This window comes from Chiloscyllium plagiosum, chromosome 23 (assembly GCF_004010195.1).
Source record: "Chiloscyllium plagiosum isolate BGI_BamShark_2017 chromosome 23, ASM401019v2, whole genome shotgun sequence".
Taxonomy (NCBI): Eukaryota; Metazoa; Chordata; class Chondrichthyes; order Orectolobiformes; family Hemiscylliidae; genus Chiloscyllium; species Chiloscyllium plagiosum.
In genome coordinates, this window is record NC_057732.1 from 53,072,335 (window position 1) to 53,083,349 (window position 11,015).

The window sequence follows — 11,015 nt, forward strand, 5'->3', positions numbered from 1 at the left end:
ATGCTGGAGATCAGAGCTGAAAATGTGTTGCTGGAAAAGCGCAGCAGGTCAGGCAGCATCCAGGAAACAGGAGAATCGACGTTTCGGGCATAAGCCCTTCTTCAGGAATGAGGAAAGTTTGTCCAGCAGGCTAAGATAAAAGGTAGGGAGGAGGGACTTGGGGGAGGGGTGTCGGAAATGTGATAGGTGGAAAGAGGTCAAGGTGAGGGTGATAGGTCAGACTGGGGTGGGGGCGGAGAGGTCAGGAAGAAGATAGCAGGTTAGGAAGGCGGTGCTGAGTTCGATTATATGGGAGGTCTGTTCATAAATCTGATCACAGCAGGGACGAAGCAGTTCTTGAATCTGTTGGTACGTGTTTTTAAATTTTTGTATCTGCTGCTCAGTGGTGGAACAGAGTACAACTGGGGTAGGAGGGGTCTTTGATTATTGCAGAGGATAGTCAAGGGTCCACAGTATTGCAATGGGTCTGGAGTCACATGTAGGTCAGACCAGGTAAGGATGGCAGATGTCGTTCCCTAAAGGATAATAGTGACCCAGGTGGGGTTTTAAATGATAATTGGTGATTGTTTCACCGTTACAAGCTTCATTTTCACCTGCTCTGGTGTGGTTTGAACCCATATCTCCAGAGGTTTAAAATGAATTACTAATCCAGTTACATTCCCACTACATCAACATCTCAGCCAAATGTTGCTTAATACCCAACTCTTTGAAAACTAGATCCAACTTGACATTGAATCTTTTTCCACACAAGTGAACTTGTTTCTTTGGACTGAATTTTCTGGTTTATTGGTGATAGGCTGGGAGTAGGAGCCCCACCTCTTCCTGAGCCATCTTGTATTGTTTATTTGGCCAACATAGGGCTCATGCCAAGCCCCAGGAGTGGTTTCTCTGTGTTGTGGGGGAGTGGGAGGACCACTCAATAAACACTGGCACCTTCCTAGCGGGTTCTGGAGGGGAGCAGGAAGCAATGCCCACTTGGTGGGTTCTCCATGAGCCATTGAGGTGGTATGTCTGCCCCTTTGGTAATGAAAATGAAGCACCAGTGTACCACAAGGCCCCATCACCAAACCCACTGACCAAGGCCTGCCAACTTGACACTGGACCTCCGCGATCACACCCAATGCTCATTGGGCATAACTCACATTGTGGCACCTTTCCCTGCATCCTCTGCAATGGCTACCGCTGTAACAGTGACACTGGTGAGGGGCCTGCTCTCACACTGGGCTGCCACCCCTTGGGGGGAGGGGACTGGTGAGGGGAGTTGGCTGTCATGTTCAATGAGATAGTGTCCTACTAACTGACAGTCACTGGGCAGAGGCCACGTTGGGGGTGGGGGGCTGGAGGTTAAAGTAAGGTGTATTAAACAGAATTAACTTGACCAACCCAACATGTCTGGCAACATGTGGAGAGAGAGACAGACAGAGAGCGTGAGAGAGAGGCAGAGTGAGAAAAAGAGAGTGAGAGAGAGTGAATGAAAAAGTGAGAGAAAGAGAGTGAATGACAGACTGAGACAGAGAGACAGAGATTGAGAGACAGTTAACATTTTGAATCCAACATGATCTTTCCTCAGGAAGAAATATTGAACTCAACCATCCCAAATGATAGCTGAAAATGTGTTGCTGGAAAAGCGCAGCAGGTCAGGCAGCATCCAGGGAACAGGAGAATCGACGTTTCGGGCATAAGTCATTCCTGAAGAAGGGCTTATGCCCGAAACGTCGATTCTCCTGTTCCCTGGATGCTGCCTGACCTGCTGCGCTTTTCCAGCAACACATTTTCAGCTCTGATCTCCAGCATCTGCAGACCTCACTTTCTCCATCCCAAATGATACTTGCTTTTCTCAGTCCAAGCCTGAGAGTGGTACAGATCTTGCTCACTTGGACACAGAACTCATGAACTGAAGGTTGCACGTTGTCACCTCCAATCATTGGGAAAGTCATTATAAAGCAGCTAAAGGGAGCTGGGTATCGGAGACTGCTGTGAGGAACTCTATCAACGATGCTTCGGGGTGAAGCAGGGATTGGGTGACATTGAGGAGATAGAGGTTAGGCAATGTCAGGAGAGAGTCCAGTCACACCCACGCAATCAGTTAAAGGTGACCTGAACCCTGAGCCTAACTTTAACCCTAACCTTAACCTTTACTGTGACCCTGATCGTGAGCCTAATCCTAATCCTAACCCTAACCTTAACCCTGACTCTGACCCAAACCCTGACCCTTATCCTAACCTTACACCTAATTCTAACCCTGACCCTATCGCAGGTATATGAGCCTCCATGATGTGACCTCTGTCAGTTAGCTGCTGGAAGGTTGAGTTGGGAGTGGCTCTGTGACATGGGGCTGAGTCATTGTGAACAAGATGTTAATAAAGAGCCAGGCAAGAAGGGTTCAGTCTGACATTGTCAGGAGAGTAAACACTCTGGTTGAAACACACTGTTACACAGTTGGCACAGTCACGTGCTCAGCAAAACTTGCATGGTGCCACAGCGCTGGCACCTGTACTTTGGTACAATATCATGATGAATATCATAAAAAACCAACAGGGGTTGGCATATCAAACCTGAACCACCCTCAGTGGTGCCCTATCCACAGATGACAATACCTAACCCTACTGCCCTTCTCCTGCTCACCCAACCCTCCCTTTTTCCACACAGCCCTCTCTATCAGCGTGGAATCACTGGGAGAAATGAAAAAAAGACCTAAATTGGGAAAATTAGACAATAAATTCCAGCCTGATCCTCTCAGGGAATTAAAGCCAGTCCAGACTATGAGGTAACAGTTGGCTTCGATGGAGACAGACTTAGAGGAAAAAGAGAGCGGGAACAAAATCAGAAATTTCTGGAAAAACCTAGCAGTTCTGGCAGCACCTGTGAAGGGAAAGGCAGAGTTAACGTATCGGGTCCAGTGACCCTTCTCCAGAACGGAACAACTTCTCCTGAGGAAGAGTCACCAGACCTGAAACGTTAACTCTGATTTCTCTCCACAGGTGCTGCCAGAGCTGCTGAGCTTTTCCAGCAATTTCTCATTCCCAACTTCCGCAGTCCTTTGTTTGGTTGTTTACTGAAAGAGAGAGAGAGGGAGTTGGCACTTCTTGGGAAGGGTGCAAAGATTTTAAATAAAGCAGTGACCCAGGGGAAAGGGTGCAGACTCCAGCTCCAGCTGGAAGCAGAGACACAGACGGAAGCTCAGACATTGCTAATTATCCCTTGCCCACAAGCTCCCTCTGGAAAAGAGGGAGACAGCAGAAGGCACTGAAACAAGTTGGTGCCTGCAGCTGGAAGCAGATAGGTGACTCCTGGCACTGAACAGCACCACCTGATGTTACCACATGATGAGATCAGTAGCAATTGAATCACAAACAAACCAACAGTCTCCACACTCACCTTCCCAAATACATCAACACGGTGTAGCAAAACTGAAGCAAGATAGAACCCCTAAAGTGCAGAAAGAGGTCATTCGGCCCATTGAGTCCACACCAACCCTCCAAACAGCATCCCACCCAGACCCATCCTCCCTTCCCTGTAACTCTGCATTTCCCATGGCTGATCCACCTAACCTGTATATCACTGGATACTATGGGCAATTTAGTGTCCATAGGAGAGGGGGGAGGCAATGGCCGAGTAGTATTATGATTGGACTGTTAATCGAGAGACCCAGGTAATGTTCCGATGAACCCAGATATGAATCACACCACAGGAAATCATTGAATTTGAATTCAATAAAAATCTGAAATTAAGGGTTCGAATGACTATTGCCAATTGTCAGGGAAAACCCATCTGCTTCAGAAATGTCTTTTAGGAAAGTAAACTGCAATCCCTACCTGGGTGAAAGTGGGTACTGCAGATGTTGGAGATTAGAGTGGTGCTGGAAAAGCACAGCAGGTCAGGCAGCATCCAAGGAGCAGGAAAATCGACGTTTCGGGCAAAAGCCCTTCATCAGGAATGAGGCTGGGTGCCTCGGGGGTGGAGAGATAAATGGGAGGGGGGGTGTCTGGCTGGGGAAAGGTAGCTGAGTGCGCAATAGGTGGATGGAGGTGGGGGTAAAGGTGATAGCTCAGACAGGAGGGTGGAGCAGATAGGTGGGAAGGAAGATGGACAGGTCATGAGGACAGTGCTGAGCTGGAAGGTTGGAACTGAGGTTGCCGTCCTTACCTGGTCTGGCCTACATGTGACTCCAGACCCACAGCAATGTGGTTGACTCTCAGCTGCCCTTGGGGCAATTAGGGATGGGCAATAAATGCTGGACCTAATGAGTGACACCTTCATCCCACAAATTAACCTGCACATCTTTGGACTGTGGGATGAAACCAGAGCAAACGAAGGAAACCCACGCAGACACAGGGAGGATGTGCAAACTCCACACAGACATAGTCACCCGAGTGTGGAATTGAACCCAGGTCCCTTGTGCTGTGAGGCAGCGGTGCTAACTGCTTTTGAGATAACATCACAGAATGTGTAGAACAGAATCTCTTTCCTACATACACCTTTTCACAGAAGAGAGTAATAGATGGATACTAAGAGTGATTAAATAATTCATTTGAAGTTGGCTGTTTTTGAAAAAGCCTTGTAATATTAAAAAGGAAACGTCCACGTGCTTTCACAGGAAGGAAACTGGGATTTACCAGCATTGGAAACTTGGATAGCTTTCTCCCAATTTCAGGGTCGTGACTGGCCAGACCAGCGCAGTCCAGGAATCAAACGTGGAGCCACACTGGCCTTTCTGGGTCACTCCCCCACACTGAGCAACCAAACATAGAAATGTACAAGATGTGAACGCACAAGGTAGAAAAGGCCTATTGCTGGCCAAGGGTGTATTTAAAAGCAGTTTGCTATCCAGTTTCCTTTTCTTTAAATCCACACATCACAAAAATTCTAATCTCACTCTGCGACTAAAGCAAATTAAATTTATAAAATAATAAAACACAGCCAGTTGATTCACAGAAGTTTTATGAAAACATAGAAACATAGACATAGGAGGAGTAGAATTACTTACAGTGATCACTCGGCCACTCCAGCCTGCTCTACCATTTAATTTGATAATGGCTGATCATCCAACCTAGTCCAGTGTTTGCATTTTCTCCCCATACTCTTGGATCCCTTTAGCCCTCAGAACTATATTTAACTCATTCTTGGCCCCCAACTGCTTTCTGTGGCAAAGAATTCCACAGACTCACCACTCTCTGGGTGAAGACATTCCTCCTCATCTTCTCACCTCAATATACCCATTGAACCATCAGACAGAATCACCTCCAGTGAATAATCACCTTCCAATCGGAACAGAGGTTCCTGAAACCTCCTTCACAGCAGGAAGAAGTCCTATCACATGGCAGGATTACTTGTGAATCAAAGTATGGTCATTTTCTGGCCATGACACTTAACAGTGGAAGGAAACAAAGACAGGCACCACAAGAGTTTGTCATTATGTAGCACCTTTAACACTGGGGCAGTGTGGTGGCTTAGTGGTTAGTACTGCTACCTCACAGCACCAGGGACTTGGGTTCGATTCCAGCCTCAGGTGACTGCCTGCATGGGTTTCCTCCCACAGTGCAAAGATGTGCAGGTTAGGTGGATCGGCCATGCTAAATTGCCCATGGTGTGCAGGCTAGGTGGGCTAGCCATGGGAAATGCAAGGTTACAGGGATGGGGGGGTAAGTCTGGGTGGATGCTTCCGGAGGGTCAGTATGTGGACGTTTTGGGCCGAATGGCCTGCTTCCGCACTGTCGGTGATCTATGAATGGTCCCTCAGTCACAGCAGTATAACTGAATAAAACTTGATACTAAGTTACATAATGAGATATTAGCATGGGGAACTAAAACCCTGGTCACGGGGTAAATTTCTGTGAGCATTGTAAATGAGGATGGAAATTGTGAAGCTTTAATGAGGGATTTTGATTCATCTACCTTTTCTGGTTTATTATCAGCTCTCGGTGGAGTTCCTGGTGATTTTTGGATGTTTTCACAGGGTTGACCAGTTTCCTGGGCTTAATGAGTTCTGCACTGTCTTCATCATCCATATAGTCAGGTTCAGCCATTGCACTCATTTTAAAGTCTGGCAGTTCAGGTTCCAACTTCGGTTTGTCACTTTCTGAAAAGAAAAGATCCAAATAAAAATTGACTCAAAATGTGAATAAATTTCCAGCCAGTTTTATTGCTTTTGGACAGCCTACAGCAAATAGGAATCTTTGTTTCCTGTAGCTGATGGGTTTATGTTAAATTCCTCTGCATTCTACTTCAGAACAATAGTTAACCAGCTTTATTTGAAACAATGTGCTGCTATAGGAAGCAAATTCTCAAATTGTTTAAAATGATTCTCTTTGATTAGCACGAGAATGGGAAGGCTGGAAGATAAACTAGCCCCAAGTGCTACTCAGCTCCGATTCATAATCTCTCTAAATGAGCAAGTAAATGGGAGGGGTGATGGTCTAGTGGTATCATTGCTGCACCCAAGTAATGTTCAGGGGACCTGGGTTTGAACCCTGCAATGGTAGATGGTGGAGTTTGAATTCAATAAAAATCTGGAATTATGAGCCTAATGATGACCGGGAATCCATTGGGGAAGACCCAACTGGTTCACTGACGTCCTTCAGGGAAAAAAACTGCTATCCTTCCCTCAAGAAGGAATATACCCGAAATGTCGACTTCTCCACCTCTGATGCTGCCTGGCTTGCTGTGTTCTTCCAGTTTTCTGTTTGTCTACTTTGGATTCCAGCATCTGCAGTTTTTTTTGTCTCTAATCCTTACGTGGTCTGGCCTACATGTGACTCCAGACTCACAGCAATTCCCTGGGCAATTAGGGATGAGCAATAAATGCTGGTCTATTCAGCAGTGCCCTCATTCCATGAATGAATACAATAAAACTGGGTGAAGCAATTGGAAGATGTCCTCTCTGTTTCACTTTGTAATGAGGAGGCTCAGGAGCAATTGCAGACCTCACCCATGTTGAAAAACACATGGTCACCATTCAGCTAGCTTATAATTCCAGGTTTTATTGAATTCAAACTCACTTCTTGAGAACATTAGACTGGGTGCTCTGGATTAATAATCCAATGGGTAAAAACAATAACTGCAGATGCTGGAAACCAGATTCTGGATTAATGGTGCTGGAAAAGCACAGCAGTTCAGGCAGCATCCGAGGAGCAGTAAAATCTAATAATCTAGTGACATTGTTACTACCACTGCCACCTCCCCACTGTAACTGGATTGAGCAAACCTCAAATTAATCCATCTTTGTATCTAGAAGGGAACTAATGATTATGTGGGGGCAGACAGAAATGTGCAGTTAAAGGCACTATCAGGTGAGCTGCAATTCTACTCAGATGTGGCTCAGTCCATATTATAATGTACTTCAGGATTCAAAGGTGGTCATTGATGAGATTGTCTCTCACCTATCGTCTGAAGTGGCTGAGCAAGTTACTCAGTTTAAACACAATTAAGGCAGCCTCACCAGCATGCCACAACCCAAAGAATAAAATATGGAACCTGGAAGTCAGATACCCCTAAAACCATACTTGAATGTATAAATTAATCTTTTATTCTCTCTAGCAGGGAAGCTAGTAGGCAGATGATTTGAGAAAACAGATCATCAGGGATTCCAGAAAAAAGCTTAGCATGTGTGACAAAAACTGCCTGGTAACAGTCAGAAAACATTAGGGAATAATCTTTGATATTTTCCGCAAAGTGAATGAAGTTTCAGCAGGAGATGACCAAAGATTATTATTTAATAATTCTATTAAAAAGGAGCAGTGATGACATCTTTCCACGTTTAAAACATTATGTATGTAAAGGACGTGTGAAAATATGTGGAAACTCGTGTTTCAATGAGAAACTCATTGAGTGAAATTTATTGGATCAACTTGGTGCAAGAATGTGTCTTCGAGACGCCAACAGGAAAGTTGGATGGTCTGTTTGATTCTTGACAATTTTTGGAAAATATTTTTGCAATCTTGCCTCATGTCAAATGCAGATGAGATTAGAATTTGCCAGACAATTTGGAAAATTTGAAGAATTTATTGGTTATTGCTTAATCAAACAGTGAACTGCGTCAACTGCAGATTCCTCTTTTTTTTAAACAAACTTCTGAGGAACCTAAGAGTCGTAACAACACAGGAGGCCATTCAGCCCATTGGGTTCATGCCAGTCCTTGGTCAGCTAAGGGTGAAGACTCTTGCTTTCCCTAATATATATGTAAGTGATCTAGATCTTGGTTTGCAGGGAACATAGAGTTATAGAGGTGTACAGCACGGAAACAGACCCTTCGGGCCAACACATCCATGCCGACCAAATATTTGCAGATGGCATAAAACTTGGGAGAACTGTAAACTCTGGGTATGACAATGGAGAGCTTTGAAAGGACTGTGATGTGGACAGGTAGGTGGCAGATAATGTTCAATGCAGATAAGTGTGTACGTAGGTACAAAGAACACAGAGACAATATAAAATAATCGGTGCTATACTAATGGATGCGCAGGAGCAGAGAGATCTGGGTGTATATGTACACAGGTGATTACAGTTGACAGAACAGGTCGAAGCAGCTGTTAATAAAGTATACAGTATTCTTGACTTCATAAATAGCAGCATAGAGTACATGAGAAGGGATATTATGGCAAACATGTTATATAAGATGCTGGTTAGACCTCAGCTGCAGTATTGTGCAGAGTTCTGGACACCATGCTGTAGAAAGGTTGTGACTGTATTTGAGGCAGGCTGGGCCAGATTTATGAGAATGGATCAGATACCAGTACGAGGAAAGACTGGGACTGTTCTCCTCGGAGAGGAGATGGCTGAGGGGAGATTTGTTAGAGGTTTTCAAAATTGTGAGCATTCTGGGAAAAGAGAACAGGGAGCACTGGTTCCACTCGTAAATGGATTGAAAACTAGAGGACACCATTTTGCAAAAGAAGCAAATGTGAGCTAAGGGAAAAAGAACCTTTTCACACATGGAGTAGTTAGCGTATTGAATTTACTGCCTGGAAGTCTGGGTGAGGCAGGCTTGTGGTGTTCAAGAGGGCATTGAACAGTTATTTATTAGAAATGTGTTTGCTTATGATGAAAATATAGAAAATTGGCATTAGATTAAAATGGTCAGAGGGTCAATGCAGATATAATGGGCCAAATGGGTAACAATTCTGCAAAGCAATCTAGACTGTCCTATTTCACCACTCTAACCCTGTCATCCTGTAAACTTATTTCTCCAATCTTCATTTGAAACCATTGATCGTCTCCACCACTACAACCTTCATCTCCCTTTTCATGTTCTCTTTTCATGACTGGAAACATGCTGGAAATGCTCCTCATTACCTCAGTTCTCAAGTGTTTAGAATTAGGTAGGCCTCAGCTGCTGAGTCCTCTCCAATAATGTGTCCAAGTGGGTTTCCTGTTTAGCACAGTGATTTTTACTTGATATCCCTGAATGTCTAACAGGGTGGCGCAATGTTGAAATTGAAATTGAAGAAGTCTAAAAATCTGGCTGCTACAGCTACTCGATGTGAACAGTTTATAAGCAAAGAAGCACTTACCAGGAGAGGTTTATAAATCCAGACTAGTTGGAGTTGGCAACAGATAAACTGAAAAGAAATTCTGAACCCTGGTTGCCACATAGCCTGTCTCATATCCCTTATTCTGCTGAACTAAAACCACACACACACACACACATTTAACAAATTTAGTTACTATTAAAAACAGCCAGAAGAGTAATTGGTTCTTTTCCGTTCCCACTTTGAAAGGAATACTTTGAAACAATTAATGTTTTTAAATCTTTTACCTTTTTTTTCCTCTCCATGACCTTATCATTTCTCCCTCTGCAAGCTCCTCATCTTATAGAACTGGCTGCACATTTGGAGCTACCTTTTAATTTTGGGTGAAACATTCGGAAATGGCCCTGCCCTATCTCCAAGACGGACATTAGAGATCCCTAGGCACTATTTTGAGGTCGAACAGGGAGTCTGCCACAGTCCCCTGGCCAATGCTCATCTCTCAGTCAATATCACAAACAAAGACATTATTTAGTCATTGGACAACTGCATATGGGAGCTTGCTGTGCAACTCTGGCTGTCACATTCCCTACCTTGCAACAGTAAGATCACTTCAGAAAAGGTGCATCATTGGCATGTCAAGGTTGTAAAAAAAGTGCTACATAAATGCAGGTCCTCCCTCCTTCCCAGTTGGACACCATTCAAAGTCATCAGGAAATTAGGATTGAGAATGGAAAAATGCGGGACTTATTCATCCAAAGAGTAACGTAACTTGTGGAACACATTATCAGGAAAGTTAGTCAAGCACACAGCTTGAGTGATAAATAACTGTGTTTCTGCAGAGACAGCAATGTGGGTAAACAGGCCAGTTGGGGGTTATCTAAATGCAGGATAAGCTCATTGGGCCTGATGTATAACTGCACACCTTTCTGTCACTGTAAAACAATTACTGCTGAGATAAGCTGGTACCTACTTCCTCTTAAACTTTCGAGAAGATCCCTCTTTACTTTTTAGATTATATCAGAGAGCTTTTTTAAAAACAATTAACATATAACCAGGAAAAAAAAAGCATCTGACCATAACAGTGCATGCCAATCTTATTCAGTTGATTGGTTGAAAGTCAAGAAGTGTAGTGCTGGAAAAGCACAACTGGTCAGGCAGCATCTGAGGAGCAGCAGAATTGACGTTTCAGGCATTAGCCCTTCATCAGGAGCTTAGCCCAAAATGTCGACTCTCCAGCTCCTCGGATGCTGCCTGACCTGCTGTGCTTTTCCAGCACCACACTTAGAAGAATACAGCGCAGTACAGGCCCTTTGGCCCTCGATGTTGCGCCGATCCAAGCCCACCTAACCTATACTAACCCACTATCCTCCATATACCTATCCAATGCCCGCTTAAATGCCCATAAAGAGGGAGAGTCCACCACTGCTGCTGGCAGGGCATTCCATGAACTTACGACTCGCTGAGTGAAGAACCTAACCCTAACTTCAGTCCTATATCTACCCCCCCTTAATTTAAAGCTATGCCCCCTCGTAATAGCTGACTCCATAC

General features: G+C 44.5%; 1 protein-coding gene across 3 annotated transcripts in view; it reads right to left on the reverse strand.

The window, feature by feature from the left end:
- fam107b (family with sequence similarity 107 member B) overlaps nt 1-11,015 on the reverse strand; it is a 155,829-nt gene that overhangs the window by 8,616 nt on the left and 136,198 nt on the right. For all 3 annotated transcript variants that reach the window (XM_043714190.1, XM_043714191.1, XM_043714192.1), the window contains exon 2: nt 5,896-6,079. In XM_043714190.1, the coding sequence (XP_043570125.1) occupies nt 5,896-6,079 (184 nt within the window). The remainder of the gene's footprint in view (nt 1-5,895; nt 6,080-11,015) is intronic.